The sequence below is a fragment of the Cetorhinus maximus genome, chromosome 12, assembly GCF_964194155.1.
Source record: "Cetorhinus maximus chromosome 12, sCetMax3.hap1.1, whole genome shotgun sequence".
NCBI lineage: Eukaryota > Metazoa > Chordata > Chondrichthyes > Lamniformes > Cetorhinidae > Cetorhinus > Cetorhinus maximus.
In genome coordinates this window covers 61631442-61649411 of record NC_135890.1, presented here as the reverse complement: position 1 = coordinate 61649411, position 17970 = coordinate 61631442, and the positions used below count along the sequence as shown (strand labels likewise).

Here is a 17970-nt window from a genome sequence, read left to right as displayed (position 1 = left end):
GTGAGGAATCAGGGCTATAGCCTCCCATTGTCCCACACTGCCAGTGGGAAGGAGTAAGGAATCACAGCTATGATCTCCCGTTGCCCGCACTGCCAGTGGGAAGGAGTGAGGAATCATGACTATGATCTCCCGTTGTCCCGCACTGCCAGTGGAAAGGAGTGAGGAATCATGACTATGATCTCCCGTTGTCCCGCACTGCGAGTGGGAAGGAGTGAGGAATCAGGGCTATGGCCTCCCATTGTCCCCCACTGCCAGTTGGAAGGAGTGAGGAATCAAGGCCAGGATCACCCATTGTCCCGCACTGCCAGTGGGAAGAATGAGGAATCATGGCCATTATCTCCAGTTGTCCCGCACTGCCAGTGGGAACGAGTGAGGAATCACAGCTATGATCTCCTGTTGTCCCACACTGCCAGTGGGAAGGAGTGAGGAATCAGGGCTATGATCTCCAGTTGTCCAACACTGCCAGTGGGAAGGAGTGAGGAGTCCTGACTATGTTCTCCAATTGACCCGCACTGCCAGTGGGAAGGAGTGAGGAATCACGACTATGATCTCCCGTTGTCCCGCACTGCCAGTGGGAAGGAGTGAGGAATCATGACTATGATCTCCCGTTGTCCCGCACTGCCAGTGGGAAGGAGTGAGGAGTCACGACTATGATCTCCCGTTGTCCCGCACTGCCAGTGGGAAGGAGTGAGGAATCATGACTATGATCTCCCGTTGTCCCGCACTGCCAGTGGGAAGGAGTGAGGAATCATGACTATGATCTCCCGTTGTCCCGCACTGCCAGTGGGAAGGAGTGAGGGGTCATGACTATGATCTCCCGTTGTCCCGCAATGCCATTGGGGAGGGGTGAGGAATCATGACTATGATCTCCCGTTGTCCCGCACTGCCAGTGGGAAGGAGTGAGGAGTCACGACGATGATCTCCAGTTGTCCCATTCCGCCAGTGGGAAGGAGTGACGAATCACGGCTACGATCTCCAGTTGACCCGCACTGCCAGTTATAAGGAGTCAGGAATCATGGCTATGATCTCCTGTTGACCCACGCTGCCGGTGGAAGGAGCGAGGAGTCATGGCCATGATTTCCAATTGTCCCGCACTGCCAGTGGGAAGCAGTGAGGAGTCACGTCTATGATCTCCCGTTGTCCCACGTTGCCAGTGGAAAGGTGTGAGGAATCACGGCTGTGATCTCCAATTGTCCCGATCTGCCAGTGGGAGAAAGTGAGGAATCGCGGCTATGATCTCCAGTTGTCTCGCACTGCCAGTCTGAAGGAGTGAGGAGTCACGCCTCTGATCTCCCGATGTCCCGCACTGCCAGTGGGAAGGAATGAGGAGTCATGACTATGATCTCCCATTGTCCCGCACTGCCAGTGGGAATGAGTGAGGAATCACAGCAATGATCTCCCGTTGTCCCGCACTGCCAGTGGGAAGGAGTGAGGAGTCCTGACTATGATCTCCAATTGACCCGCACTGCCAGTGGGAAGGAGTGAGGAATCACGACTATGATCTCCCGTTGTCCCGCACTGCCAGTGGGTAGGAGTGAGGAATCAGGACTATGGCCTCCCATTGTCCCTCACTGCCAGTGGGAAGGAGTAAGGAATCACAGCTATGATCTCCCGTTGCCCGCACTGCCGGTGGGAAAGAGTGAGGAGACATGGCTATGATCTCCAATTGACCCACACTGCCAGTTGCAAGGGGTAAGGAATCAAGGCTATGATCTCCCGTTATCCCGCACTGCCAGAGGGTAGGAGTGAGGAATCAGGACTATGGCCTCCCATTGTCCCTCACTGCCAGTGGGAAGGAGTAAGGAATCACAGCTATGATCTCCCGTTGCCCGCACTGCCAGTGGGAAAGAGTGAGGAATCACGATTATGATCTCCCGTTGTCCCGCACTGCCAGTGGGTAGGAGTGAGGAATCAGGACTATGGCCTCCCATTGTCCCTCACTGCCAGTGGGAAGGAGTAAGGAATCACAGCTATGATCTCCCGTTGCCCGCACTGCCAGTGGGAAAGAGTGAGGAATCACGATTATGATCTCCCGTTGTCCCGCACTGCCAGTGGGAAGGAGTGAGGAATCATGACTATGATCTCCCGTTGTACCGCACTGCCGGTGGGAAAGAGTGAGGAGACATGGCTATGATCTCCCGTTTTCCCGCAATGCCAGTGGGAAGGGGTGAGGACTCACGGCCATGATCTCCAGTTGTCCCGCACTGCCAGTGGGAAGAAGGAGGAATCATGGCCATTATCTCCAGTTGTCCCACACTGCCAGTGGGAAGAAGTGAGGAATCGCAGCTATGATCTTCCGTTGTCCCACACTGCCAGTGGGAAGGAGTGAGGAGTCACGACGATGATCTCCAGTTGTCCCATTCCGCCAGTGGGAAGGAGTGACGAATCACGGCTACGATCTCCAGTTGACCCGCACTGCCGGTTATAAGGAGTCAGGAATCATGGTTATGATCTCCTGTTGACCCACACTGCCGGTGGAAGGAGCGAGGAGTCATGGCCATGATTTCCAATTGTCCCGCACTGCCAGTGGGAAGCAGTAAGGAGTCACGTCTATGATCTCCCGTTGTTCCATACTGCAGGTGGAAAGGTGTGAGGAATCAAAGCTATGATCTCCAGTTGTCTAGCACTGCCAGTCAGATGGAGTGAGGAGTCACGCCTCTGATCTCCCGCTGTCCCTCACTGCCAGTGGGAAGGAGTGAGAAATCATGGCTACGATCTCCCGTTGTCCCGCACTGCCAGTGGGTAGGAGTCAGGAATCATGACTATGATCTCCCATTGTCCCGCACTGCCAGTGGGAAGGAGTGAGGAATCACATTTATGATCTCCCGTTGTCCCGCACTGCCAGTGGGAAGGAGTAAGGAATCACGTCTATGAACTCCAGTTGTCCAACACTGCCAGTGGGAAGGAGTGAGGAGTCCTGACTATGATCTCCTATTGACCCGCACTGCCAGTGGGAAGGAGTGAGGAATCATGACTATGATCTCCTGTTGTCCCGCACTGATAGTGGGAAGGGGTGAGGAGTCACTGCTATGATCTCCCGTTGTCCCGCACTGCCAGTGGGAAGGAGTGAGGAATCAGGGCTATGGCCTCCCATTGTCCCACACTGCCAGTGGGAAGGAGTAAGGAATCACAGCTATGATCTCCCGTTGCCCGCACTGCCAGTGGGAAGGAGTGAGGAATCATGACCATGATCTCCCGTTGTCCCGCAATGCCATTGGGGAGGGGTGAGGAATCACGGCCATGATCTCCAGTTGTCCTGCACTGCTAGTGGGAAGGAGTGAGGATTCACAGCTATGATCTCCCGTTGTCCCGCAATGCCATTGGGGAGGGGTGAGGAATCACGGCCATGATCTCCAGTTGTCCCGCACTGCTAGTGGTAAGGAGTGAGGATTCACAGCTATGATCTCCAGTTGTCCCGCACTGCCAGTGGGAAGGAGTGAGGAATAACAGCTATGATCTTCCGTTGTCCCACACTGCCAGTGGGAAGGATTGAGGAGTCACGGCTACGATCTCCAGTTGACCCGCACTGCCAATTATAAGGAGTCAGGAATCATGGCTATGATCTCCTGTTGATCCACACTGCCGGTGGAAGGAGTGAGGAGCCATGGCCATGATTTCCAATTGTCCCGCACTGCAAGTGGGAAGGAGTGAGGAGTCACGTCTATGATCTCCAATTGTCCCGATCTGCCAGTGGGAGAAAGTGAGGAATCGCGGCTATGATCTCCAGTTGTCTCGCACTGCCAGTGGGAAGTAATGAAGAATCATGGCCATGAACTCCAGTTGTCCCGCACTGCCAGTGGGAAGGTGTGAGGAGTCACGACTGTGATCTCCAGTTGTTGCATACTGCCAGTGGGAAGGAGTGAGGAGTCACGACTATGATCTCCCGTTGTCCGGCACTGCCAGTGGGAAGGAGTGAGGAGTCACAGCTATGATCTCCCGTTGTCCCGCACTGCCAGTGGGAAGGAGTGAGGAATCACGGCTATGATCTCCCGTTGTCCGCACTGCCAGTGGGAAGGAGTGAAGAATCACGGCTATGATCTCCCATTGCCCGCACTGCCAGTGGGAAGGAGTGAGGAGTCACAACTACAATCTCCAGTTGTCCTTCACTGCCAGTAGGAAGGAGTGAGGAGTCACAGCTATGATCTATTGTTGTCCCGCAATGCCAGTGGGGAGGGGTGAGGAATCACGGTCATGATTTCCAGTTTTCCCGCACTGCCAGTGGAAAGGAGTGAGGAGTCACAGCTATGATCTCCCGTTGTCCCGCACTGCCAGTGGGAAGGAGTGACAAATCACGGCTATGATCTCCAGTTGACCCACACTGCCTGTTGTAAGGAGTCAGGAATCATGGCTATGATCTCCCAATGTCCCGCACTGCCAGTGGGAAGGAGTGAGGAATCACGGCTGTGATCTCCAATTGCCCCGATCTGCCAGTGGGAAACAGTGAGGAATCGCGGCTATGATCTCCAGTTGTCTCGCACTGCCAGTCGGAAGGAGTGAGAAGTCATGCCTCTGATCTCCCGTTGTCCCACACTGCCAGTGGGAAGGAGTCAGGAATCACGACTATGATCTCCCGTTGTCCCACACTGCCAGTGGGAAGGAGTCAGGAATTACGACTATGATCTCCCGTTGTCCCACACTGCCAGTGGGAAGGAGTCAGGAATCACGACTATGATCTCCCGTTGTCCCGCACTGTCAGTGGGAAGGAGTCAGGAATCATGACTATGATCTCCCGTTGTCCCACACTGCCAGTGGGAAGGAGTCAGGAATCACGACTATGATCTCCCGTTGTCCCACACTGCCAGTGGGAAGGAGTCAGGAATCACGACTATGATCTCCCGTTGTCCCGCACTGCCAGTGGGAAGGAGTCAGGAATCACGACTATGATCTCCCGTTGTCCCGCACTGTCAGTGGGAAGGAGTGAGGAATCACGACTATGATCTCTTGTTGTCCCGCACTGCCAGTGGGAAGGAGTGAGGAATCACGACTATGATCTCCCGTTGTCCCGCACTGCCAGTGGGAAGGAGTGAGGAATCACGACTATGATCTCTCATTTTCCCGCACTGCCAATGGGAAGGAGTGAGGAATCACAGCTATGATCTCCCATTGTCACTCCTCACAGCCTGGAGGTCTGCAATCCATTAAACTGATGACTATATAGAGGATTTATGTAAAGCTTCTATTTGTATGGAACAGGCATGGAGTACCGCTCCAAATTGAAGGAAGTGTTCACTGGAATGCAAAGAATTCAGCTGGTTATTATGTGTCATATCAGGATAGTTGTCATGGAAGTGGTGTTGTAGAAATAGCACCATGTCCTGCAGCAAGAAACCCCAGGCAGTTTTATTTATAGGTCTTCACAGGATAAAAACCTTGTGACATTTTAACAGCATCACTTTCTGTGACAACACAAGCAATAACACAAATGACACCCAGCAGGAGGCCTGACATTCCGCTGAATGTTTCCTTCAAGCTGAATTCAAAGCATTGTACATGGCAGGTAACGTCACAGGTCCTTATCAATTGAAGTTAATAATTTCCTTTTTCTTGGCCTAAACAACATAATTTGAATAAAACTGACACTCTCACTTGAACAAGGGGTGGAGCCTGATTCTTCTAAAATTATTTACAGGTTTGAAAGATCAAATGAGTGACTCCTTCTCTGAATCTCCACCCTTTCATACTGCTTAGTCCCTATGTGGGTTTTGTTTTCTCTGTTTCTGTGTACCTGCAGTCTGTTGGACTAGTACATAGTGTTCTTTGAATGGCTAACTTAATGTGAAATGGGTCCAGAGAAAACAATTATGTAAATGGTAATGGATCAGGACAGCTTACAGCTTTCAATTGGGCAGCACGAGTCTGCTTTTATAATGAAGATGGTGCACCCATCCTGAACCACTGCAGTCCATGTGCCATAGGTACACCCACAGTGCTGCTGGGAAGGGTGTCCTAGGATTTTGACCCAGTGACAGTGAAGGAACGGCAATATATTTCCAGGTCAGGATGGTGAGTGGCTTGGAGGGGAACTTCCAGGTGGTGGTGTTCCCACCTATCTGCTGCCCTTGTCCTTCTAGGTGGTAGTGTTTGTGGGTTTGGAAGATGCTGTCCAAGGAACCTTGGTGAGTTCCAGCAGTGCCTCTTGTAGATGGCACACACTGCGCTACTGTTCATCGGTGGTGGAGGGAATGAATGTTTGTGGATGTGGTGCCAATCAAGTGGGCTGCTTTGTCCTGGATGGTGTCAAGTTTCTTGAGTGTTGTGGGAGCTGCTCATCCAGGCAAGTGGGGAATATTCCATCACACTCTGAAGCAGAGGGTTGGCATTCTGTAAAACTCCCTCAAAGGAACATAGAGTTTGTAATATCATCTATTCAGGACATTGTTGGTGTCTGGGATCACGAGAATCAGTTTTATGGTAACAGATGCTCAACAAAGAGCACAGCACAGAGAAAAAAACTTAGACCAGAATGCATGATTGAATGTAAAAATGAGCCCTATTGGGCAGATTTCCATCTTCTTCCTGCCCTGATTTAAAGTTGGGGAACCTGGGGAATTGGTTCCACACTGTCTTTGGACCCCACTGTAGAAATGGGCCAGGGTTGGAGGTCTGAACATCTGAAGTGAATGTATATGGGGCTGGGGAATAGTCCTCACATTCCTGTTCATGTGTGCAGGATAATCTGACCTCAGCACATGCAATAAGTCCTGTTGGGAATGGGGAGTCAGGAAGACCAGCAGGTAAGAGGTCATTTAACAGGTCCATCAGTTTCAAAGGCAACTGGATGAGGGCTTTTCAACTCTCTCCTCGTCGGGTATTAAACTCTCTCCTCATTGGGTAATAAACGCTCTCCTTGTTAAGTATTGCTTTACTCTGCAGTTGCCACTGACATTAACCTATTGTTATTTCTGTACTTTGGCCTGAGCTCCTATTATTGGCATCGATGGCTTTGTTCCAGGCTACACAAGAGGTGCTCTGGACCCTACTGCTCACATCCGCAGCCCAACAATGTGCAGAAAGGGGGAAGATACCTCCTGTTGGCAGCTAATGTGGACAGTAGCACCTCTCTCCAGTGACGGATTTTCCAGCTGACCAGCTCATTATGATGAGCTGTAAAACCAGTCCCAGCAATCTACCGGAAAGTTCTTCCCAATCCCAGCATGCCATTCTTTAGATGGTTTAGTTTGAATGGAGCCACAGCATGGTGAGCAGGTACTAGTCTAGCCTGTTCTGGTACACCTGTCACTACGGTCCCCGATTTCTCTGGCTCTGACTCTGCACTCTCAGCGTTTACATCAAATTTACAGCAATGCAACGGGAGAATCTCTGAGAATTCCCCACCCCCTACTCCAAGGCTTGTTTTGGACTGGGTCAGGTACTAGCACATGTTTAAGCATTCTGCTACCCACCCTCCACCCTCATTCGCACTGAGGGTTTATCAGTAATAGATCTGACCATTCTCAATGGCAAACTGTATGATGCCTTAACCATGGAGTAGGCAGAAGAGGAAGACTGCAGGATGGAACAAAGAAACATCAAGCAGCATGTAGGAGAATGGACTGCCACCAGCTGTTTACACCTCCCCCATCCCAATAGAATATACAGGCATCACAGGAGCTGTGGGACTTTATGAGGAGACGCGTATTAGAGGAATGTGCATTACCTGAGAGAGGATGAGGCAGATCAACGACCTTCTACAGCAAACCTGCAGCCAGGGTCATCTGTCCATATGGCTCTCTGCAGCTATTATTATTTCATAAAACACCTTCTGTGATAATTTTAGGGGGGAGGTGGTGCCATAGTGGTAACGGCACTGTGCCCTGGGGACACGGGTTCAAATCCCACCACAGCAGCTGGTGAATTTAAATTCAATGAAATATAAAATGCAATATAAAGCTCAGCCCAGTATTGGTGACAATGGAACTATCATAACTCATTGTAAAAACCCATCAGGTTCACTAATGTCCTTTAGGGAAGGAAATCGGCCACCCTTACCTGGTGTTACGGATGGTGGGGGTGGGGGGGAAATTAATTTAAACAGTTCTGATTTCTCCTCTCGTCACCTGTCCATAAACAGAAAGATATTTTGGTTTTGACTTCCCCTTTTATAAGCGGTGCCATATTTCCCAACTCCTTTTGCTATGATCCAATTTCTATTAACAACCCCACAGCAAACTCGAGATAGGGTGAACTCAGAGGGTTGGTTTATTCACACACGCTCAAATGCGGGAGGAGGGGTCGCAATGCAGCCCCTGTGCATTCATGCAATAAAAGAGGGATAGAGAAAGAGAGATTTACAGGGCAACGACCACAGAGGAAATAATTATTGTTTCACCTGAGCCCAGAGTCCAGATCAAAGTCCAATGGTATTTCTTCACAGAGGTTGGCAGGTTGAAAACTGATGCTGGATAATTCACTTTTCCAGTGGAGATGACTTCCATGATGGGACAGGCATGTAGAGATGAATTAGTCTTATAGGCGCTGGTATAGATGTTCAGAAGTCCCAGTAGAAACAATATAGATGGGAACCAGGCATTCACCTGAATCAAGCCCTTGTTCTGAGCTGCTGCTTGCTAGATGGCAGACTGACTGGCAGTATAGCAAGACAGTGTTACAGGTAGGGGGTCATGTCACATGACTCCCACCTGTCTACTTTGGCTTTCACAAAGAATATGTATTCCTGTGTCTGGATTCTTGAGATTGTTAATGTTTTAACAATTAAGAATTTCAAAAGGAGGTTTAAGGGTCCTTTGCCCTAGCAGACTGGTAGTCTCCGTCGGCCAGGCTTGGCTTAGGAAATATAGATGGTCTCTGTATAATTTCCTTTGAATTTGTTTTCTGCAGCTCACAGGGGTCGTTAGCAAATCGTCAGAGATAACAAGACGTCAGCTTGTCGGATATTGCCAGAAAGTTCCTCTCATTCAGGGTTATAGGCAGACATAGTTTCAGCCTTTTTAAAGTCTTTGTCCAGTTTTTAAAATTTTAGGAAGTAGCCATGTTGATATATATGTATTTCTTAAAAATATAGTGTGAGGTCTTAACTCCGTGATTGACGTGACCTGGTCTGGCCTACATGTGACTCCAGACCCACAGCAATGTGGTTAACTCTTAACTCTTCTCTGCAATGGCCTAGTAAACTCAGTTCAAGGAAAATTAGGGAAGGACAATAAACGGTGATCTTGCCAGCGACGCCACATCCCATCAAGGATTAAATTTAAAACGTTGCTGCCCTACTGAGATCGCTTGACTTCTTTCTGCACTGGTGGGCAGTCCCAGAGGTGGGAAAGTTGGCAGTCAGTGCTAGTTCCACCTACCCCTTGAAAATTATGGTGAGAAGATTGATGTGATAAGGTAATCTGAGACTGATGTGAGCGATCCCCACTCCTGCTCCTTCTTTCTCTGGTTGTCTCCCAGTCTGTTGCTGAAGTATAAAGGCTCAATTGGTCCTTAAAGTCCGCCTCTAATTTCCAATGATGGCAGCAAATTTCATCAATTTTACACAGAATATGGAATACACGCTAAGTAATGAATCCAATGGTTATGCAAGTATGTTGCTTCAGGAAACCCTAATGTAAACACTTCTTCACGCACATGGCAGGCAAGAGTCATTGGTACAACTCATCACCTGCAAATTCACACCCAACTCTAGCAGCATAGCACAAAACAAGAATCAAGGTATATGGGGAGGAACACAACCTTTGAGCTGATTAAGGAAACCACAAGCCTGAAATGAAATACTCTGTACAAGGTTAAAGACAAGGATTAATGAACTGGAAGGAGAAATTTAAAGTTATTCAGACCTTAATAAAAGTGAAAGGAAATGTTTGTGGAATATTCTGGTCTTTGCCCTGATGGGACTCCATATTTTACCAGGTGTTAGTCAGTCAGCCCAATGCCTTGGACGAGATACCAATGATAATGAGCTGAATTTAATGGAGACTATCGAAGAGGGCAAGATTGGTATAGGGTGTGGGGTGGGGGTGGGGGGAGTACCTGCTTCCAACTCCAGCGGCAAGTGGAGGGTGGGAAGAGCCAGACACGGGAATTCTACCCACTGGTGGCAGGAAGTCAATTAGGTTCATTAATGATCCACTTAAAGGCAATTATCCCTGTGCCCACTGGGATTCAATGGTGGTTCAGGGGCAGGATTTTTCGCTGAGTGGAGGGGCGCATGCCCGACCCACTCGAGCGTAAAATGACGCATGATGACGTTGGGCGAGCGTCCTGACATCATCGCGTGCTGATAATTAAAAGGCCTATCAAGGCCATTAACAATGTAGTTGAATTAAACTGTTCGCTGCCTGTCCAACCTTACGGTTGGCGGGCAGGCAAAAAGGCCAAGTGATCTTTGCATTTTTTGCCAAACCTTATCTATGGGCGGGATGAGGTTTTGATCTTAATTTCATCCTAATTTCTAACAAGCCCCTGCTCACATGAGGGGGCATGTTTGTTAACATTTTAAAAATCTTTATTTTTAATTTTCAAAATTCTTCATCTCCCAGAGGCAGATCTGTGCGCAGATCTTTTCCTGTGCGTAATTACGTGTTCTCCCTCCTTCCCTTTCGCACAGGCAGCAACGAGCACTGCAGTGTGTGTTTCATGCTGGGTGGGCCTTAATTAGCCCGTCAGTGTGAAATCGTGGCCTGGCCCCGATCGCGGGCGGCAGTTGGCCTGCCTGACGAGAGAAAAATCCCGGCCTAGGATTTCATGCACTTGCGCTGGATCTCCCTTGCCTTCTGAAAGCCACTCAATAAACCATCGGGTTTGCCGGTAATCTCGAGGGGAGGGTCATCAGCTATAGGCATTCAGTGTCCAATTGAGGGAACCGGCATTGGGAAGGTGGTGGGGAGGGGGTTGGGAGGTGCTGAAAGCCACACCCTGTCCTTGCACACAACCCACCCCCACTGGGGACCCCACCCCATCCCACCCCCACTCACCTGTATCGAGAGAACCAACAATGATCTCTGGTGAAGGTCTCAGTGTATTACTGACAGTGGCCACTGATTGGCCAGCTGCTCTCGGACGGGGGTGGGTTTATGCCCAACCGGGGTCTTGATCATGTGGGAGGTCTGATGCTGGCCATTTAGGTGCCTGATTGCAGTTAAATAGCATCCGGCCTCCAGGACAGAAAGGACACAGGGCTCCTACCAGGTCTCCAACTGCTTGGGGCAGGATGAACCCCGTTGCTGGAACTAAATTCCACCCAATATGTGCACCAACTGTAAGATGCATTCCAGTAACTCGCCAAGGCTTCTTTGAGAGCACTTTCCAAACCAACAACATCTACCATCTCGAATAATAAAGACAAAGGGCACATGGGAACACCACCACCTGCTCCAAGTCACACGCCATCCTGACTTAGAAATGTATCATTGTTCCTTCATCATCACTGGGTCAAAGTCCTGGAACTCTCTCCCTCAGCTCCGAGGAAATAGTTCACCGTGCAGTGATTCCAGAGAAATGCCCGCAACCATTCTCTCAAGAGTAACAGGGATGGACAATAAATGCCAGCCTTACCATTGACATGTACATCCATCACTGACATGCACATCCCAGAATGAATAAAAGCTAAATAAACCCTGCAGCTTAAAGCTGTGGTGTTGCTATCTCCACATACTGATCTATATTGTATAATAATATTAAAAAGCCCTCATCGATAGATAGGCACAATCAAAAGCAATGATACTTGAAAGAAAGAAATCAGAACCTGCATTTATGTAGCACCTGTCACAATCTCAGGGTGTGCAAAGTGGTTTCCAGTTAACTAAGTACTTTATTGAAATGTAGTCATTGTTGTAATGTAGGAAGTGCAGCAAGTCACTTGTGCAAACAGCAAAGTGATAGTGACCAAATCATCTGTTTTATTTGCTATGTTGATTGAGGGGTAAATATTGCCCAGAGCATTGAGGGGGAACTCCCCTGGCGCACTCTGCCTTCTGATTATTACACAGGAATTGATCCAACATCAATAACAATTCAGCCATTTTCAGAAAGTAAGAAGAGAGGAAGACTGCACTGACTCCATGAATAAGAAATGGGTTTAGTTCAAGGTGCCTTCCATTACTTCATACCCATCCTAGAATGGCATATCTAAAACTGGACACTAAACGACAGCTGCTCGCTAAAACTTTGTACAAGTGCAGTGTTACTTTTTCACTCCTGTATTCTATAGGATGGATTTCTCCCAGACTGCCCCAGAGGGTCAGGCCAAATGTTCCCTCTGCCGTCTTGAACATGTAGTGATCCCAGTCCACTGTGCAAGGCAAGTTTGTCACTATAATAATACTGCATCCAAAGTGATCGACAAAAATTCACCATTTTGTAACAAGTTCTGAGCTATTAGTTCTTCAGAATGTCAAGTATTTTCATTGAAACTTGAACCACTCCAGGACCAGCATGAAAGGCAAGTTACACCTACCGAGTGCCTTTGTACTTCAACTCATGGGGACAAAATGTAAGTTCTGAATCACACGCATACAATGCTGGTGTTTATTGCAAGGGGAGTGGAATATAAAAGTAAGGAAGTTTTACTGCAGCTGTACAGGGCCTTGCTGTGACCACATTTGGAGAGCTATGTGAGTGGAGCTGAAACCACAACCAGATCAGCCATGATCATATTGAATGGTGGAGCAGGCTCGAAGGGCCAAATGGCTTACTCCTGCTCCTATATTCCCACAGGGAGCCTGCCGCTGCCCCAAGGACAATGCAGATGGTGCTGCAGTTGGATCTCATAAGATGGCAGAGCATCAGCAGAGGCTTATTTTGGGGGCCTGCGAGGAGGGATGGCCACCCACTATACCTCACATGTCCCATCTCAACAAAAATCTATCAATCCAATCATTGAAAATTACAATTGACATCAGCCCTGCCCACTTCAGCATCCAACGCTTTCTGGATTGTCAGTTCAGATTTCCACTACACCCTGTGTGGGAAAAAATGCTCCCTGATTTCACAGGTAAATGCCCTTACTCTAAATTTTAAGATTCTGTCCTCTTGTTCAACCAGAGGAAATAGTTTCTCCCTATTTTCCCTTTTGAATCACTTGAAACATTTTTAACACCTTGATTGCAATCACTTCTCAATCTTCCAAACTCAAAGGAATACAAGCCTACAGGCTGTGTAACCTGTCCTCATAATTTAACCCTTTAACCCCAGTACCACGGTGAATCTGGGCTGCACCCACTCCAAGGCCAATAGATCCTTCCTGAGGTGCAATGTCCAGAAGTGAACACGGTTACTCCAGATGGAGTCTCATCAATGCCCTGTCCAGCTGTAACATCCCTTCCACCTCTCTGTGTTCCTGCCCTTTGACATAAAGGTCAACATTCTATTCGTCTTTTTGATTAGTTTTTGTACCTGTTCACTAGCTTTTAGTGTTTTATCTACCTGAACAGCTAAATCTCATTGTTTCTCCACAGTTCCTAGCCTCTCACCGCTAGAAAATATTAATTTTATCTTTCTTGGATCCAAAGTGAATGATTTCAACTTTAATGATCTGTATACCTGCACAGGCTCCCCTGTTCCACTTTACCATTTATATCCTTTGGTTTTCTGTAGATGTCAGCATATAAGTCTCGTTTTGAAGCCTCAAAATATCCCTCCAAAACTGGAGGTCGACTTATATGCCAAGTGTAAAAGTGAATTGCTGGCGTGGGCAGGCACCATTTTGAAATGTCATCAGCATCTGACACAAAGAGTGGGCGTGTCTTAAACTTTTGCAACACAGCATACATCACCTGCTTGATCCCTTGCACCCAGTGATAAGGTACCAGTGAGTAAAACATCCATTTGTGGGTGAAAAATTGAGATTGACTGCAAATGTGAGAATAGCACGTCATTACTGAAAATGGGAAGGGGTGGGGGTCGACTTAAACACTGAGTATATCCAAAAACACGTTGGGGCCAGAAAAATGGGTCATTGTCTATGCTGGTCAAATTATACGCTGCAATTTATGATTAATGTGTTTCCAACATATATTCAGAATTCCTCTGCACAATTTTGGTCAACAGTTCTGTGCCCTTAAAATTATCTGCCTACCTTTTGGCTCATCACACTCCAGTGTCGTGGCTTGATCCCTGGAGTGCAGAGGGCACTGATCAGAGGCATATTGATTTTGAATTTTTCCAGCTTGGTTTTGATGGTAGTCGCAACTTTCAAAGGCCCATGGAGATCTGGGTGATTGAAAACCTTTGTCAGCTTGTAGCTAGCACGCCATAAACTCTGCACCTGATGGGAACATTTAACAAGAGGAAAAGATTTTTTTAAGAGACTAGGCTTTCACGGCCAGCTGCTTAATCTGCATTTGTTCTGATGTTTCTGATAAGGTAAAATTGTAACTGGAACTAATCTCATTGGCAATGTAAGCCATTATCTCTTATTGTGCCATGTTAATCTTTGCCTTGCTCTCTTGCAGATTTTTGCTTTTGACTTAAAACTATCAATTTTAAGACAGGCATCATTTTAAAACACCCTGCAAGGATTCTAATCTGCATATTTAAAAAGATATTTCATTTTTATATTTTAAAATAACCATAAAATATTGTTACGCAATAGAGTTAAGGCCTAAGAAGAATTCTGCCTTCCTAAATGTTGTGTTTAAAACAGTGAGGGAGAAGTCTTATCCATTTCTACCTCCTGCTCCACCTCTTCAGCATTGACTTGTAGCAAGGGGCCATTCATCCACTTGTCATAATGCAGATTAAACTGGACGGCGATTTTCCACAGCTTCTCAAAGGGCTCCTTAGTGTTGATAATATCCTGGATTTGATGGTAAGGGCTAATGTGACCTGTCTCCAGCAGGACTTCTTCATGGTTGATCAGGGCTTTCTGAGCAAAGATAAGAGGAAACCTGTCACATTTTGACCAGCTGAAGTGACCTACCCTGCCACCATGGCAGGTGACATGGCCATGCTAGAGTGCACTATTATACAAAACACACGACGGTTGGGCTATAATGGGCATGAGACATTAATTCTTAAAAAGGTATAACCAGTGGCATTTGTCATTTGTAAATTAAGATTTAGGATTTATTTTCAATAGCTCCAGTATATTTAATCAAAGGAGTTTTTTTTATCTCCATCCTGCTACTTGTTTTCTCTGCCAATTCCAACATTAAATAGCAAACAGCATCTGCTGCATGCCCTCCTGATATTAGTCACTGTAATGTACAGTTATATGTTTAATCATTTGATAGTAGAGAACTTGAGTATTGCTGAAAATAGAGACATGTTGAAACTTTTCAGCTTGCACTCATCAGGACACTTGCAATAATATCAATATAAAGGGAAAACAACAATTTATACTGCATGTGAAGAGAGTGGCTGATTGATCTGATAGGATCTGCCAATCTTTGGGATGCATGGCCTACATACCTAGCATCACACTGGCACTGAAATTCATAAACCACATTCCTCATTTGTGTGACAGGCAGTATGTCTTTTTTGGCTTGACGGCAGCTCCTGTTAGCGGTGAATACCACTCGTGTTGCTACTGCATAGTAGCGGCGTGAAACAATTAGCTTCACTGTTACTCAAATTTTGAGATACCTTGCCCTTCCAGGGTAATCATGCCATGACCAATCAGGGTCAAGCTGCCTGGTTTAAATTTCAAACAATGCTTGGCAGTTAACTATCAGTCACCATCACTGGTGCATTCTCCATGGCAATGCCTATATCAATCAGAGTCTACTTGCCAGCCAATCAGCACTCTCTTCACATGCAGTATAAATTGTTGTTTTCCCCTTATATTGATATTCTTGTGAAGTGTCCTGATGAGTATGAGACAAAAAGCTTCGACATGTCTCTTTTTTTCAGCAATGCTCAAGTTTTCAATACGATTTTGGGGAACTGATCAGATAATGTGTCCTGAAGTAATTAACCTCTTAATAAATGGAATGCAGTATATTTAAGAATAGAGTTTAAGGAAAATAACTTAAACTTGAGACGGTCCGAGATTCTTCCACAACAGCCTTCATATTTTCAGAATATCTAGGAAGCCTGATTGAAGCTGTAGAATTTCCTAAACAGTAACCTGACAAGGCCCACCTCCTCTGTAAATTCCTCGAGCCTTCTATTGATGTCTTCCAACGTCCTGACATACTGCTGTGCTTCAGACATGCGATCCTTCCTTTGAAATTTCTTCACCAAGGCTGCAGTTTCCGCAATACGCTTCATAAAATCATTCTGCCAGTGGACCAGCTTAGAAACTGCCACATCATGTTCTCTCTGTAATCGCATTTCACTAAGACGAGGATAGGGAAAAGAAAGACTGGCTCTTTTTAGTGATAGAAATGATGTGGAATCTCAGCAATGTTTGCAATTAAAGCGGACTTAGTCATTTCTTTCAGCTTTTAAAAGTGCTTCACAAGAATGATCATTAAATAAAATTGGACACTGAGCCACCAAAGGAGATATTTAGTCAAAGAGGTTAGTGTTAAGGAGCCTTTTAAAGGAGGAAAGTGAGGTCGTGAGGTGGGGAGGGTTAGGGTGGGGATTCCAGAGTTTAGTGCCCAGGCTGGCTGAATGCATGGCCAGCAATGGTTAATCACCTTGACAAAAGATAATCTAACTTGAGTCCTCAATGTATTTCATATAGATCCAGCCACACACTTTAATACATTACTTTTACAAGAAAGTCTCAGTGTTAATGTGCATCAGTATGTTGTGCCAATAATTTATTAAAATTATTAATTTCACTAAAGTTATAAGCATAGAGTGGCACAGCAGTGCAGTGGTTCATGCTGCTGCCTCACAGCTCCAGAGACCCGGGTTCGATCCTGACCTCGGGTGCCTGTCTGTGTGGAGTTTGCATGTTCTCCCCATGTCTGTGTGGGTTTCCGCCAGGTGCTCCGGTTTCCTCCCACCGTCCAAAGACATGCGGGTTGGGTGAATTGGCTACGGTAAATTGTCTCCCAGTGTGTGTGTGTGTGTGTGTGAGTGTGTGTCTCTCCTAGCACCCACTGCCTGTCAAGATAGACTCTGACTCCCTGCAAAACCCTGAATTGGATGAAGCGGTTCTGGGAAAGTGAGTGAGTGAGTTATAAGCATAGATTTGTTCACCATCTCATGGGAACAAACATACATATAAACATGGAACAGGAGGAGGCCACTCGGTCCCTCAGGCTTGCTCTGCCATTCAATAAGATCATGGCTGATCTGATTGTAACTTCCCGCTTACCCCAATAACCTTTCACCCCCTTTCTTATCAAAAAACTATCTACCTCTGACTGAAAAATATTCAAAGACTCTGCTTCCACTGCCCTCCGAGGAAGAGTTCCAAAGACTCATGACCCTCGGAGAGAAAAAAATTCTCCTTATCTCTGTCTTAAATGAGGGACCCCTTATTTTTAAACCATGACCCCTTGTTCTAGTCCCCCGCAAGAAGAAACATCTTCTCCACATCTGCCCTGTCAAAACCTCACAGGATCTTAAAGGTTTCGATCAAGTCATCTCTTACTCTTTTAAACTCCAGTGCATACAAGCTTAACCTGTCCAACCTTTCTTCATAAGACCATTCCATGTATTAGTCCAGTAAACCTTCTCTGAACTGCTTCTAACACATTTACTTCTTTCCTTAAATAAGCAGACCAATACTCCAGATGCGGTGTCTGTCATGAAGTTATTAATGTATATAATATTTTGGAAAATACTTTTCTTTTAAAACAGAGGTTTAGTCTGTGGGTGTGTCTTAATTGGATTGAAGCCAGCTAGTCTGGGTGCTTTGATGTGTACTAGTTTTGATGTGGGAGATAGCGTGCATTAGCATTTTTTGAATAGAGCATTCAAGAAGTAGTGTGAAAACTATGCCTTTCTAGAAGATAAAAAGCAATATATTTATATTACTAATACAATTGATACTATGAAAGGGGTTTTATTGTTAGAGAGGTTTAGTTCAGAGGTTGTTGAGGCAATGAGGATTAACATTCAATGGACAGTGGTAGGTATAACAAGACAACTGTTTCAGGTGTGCAAAGCAGA

The 17970-nt window shown here is 46.6% G+C and overlaps 1 protein-coding gene across 1 annotated transcript in view; it reads right to left on the bottom strand.

Annotated features, from left to right (window-relative positions):
* LOC144687508 (dynein axonemal heavy chain 3-like) overlaps positions 1 to 14689 on the bottom strand; it is a 706779-nt gene extending 692090 nt beyond the window's left edge. The window contains exons 1-2 of the mRNA XM_078553740.1: positions 14627 to 14689; positions 14033 to 14221 (exon numbers count right to left, since the gene is read on the bottom strand). Coding sequence (XP_078409866.1) covers positions 14033 to 14221; positions 14627 to 14674 — 237 coding nt within the window. The 5' untranslated portion in view covers positions 14675 to 14689. The remainder of the gene's footprint in view (positions 1 to 14032; positions 14222 to 14626) is intronic.
* Positions 14690 to 17970: the final 3281 nt, after the last annotated feature.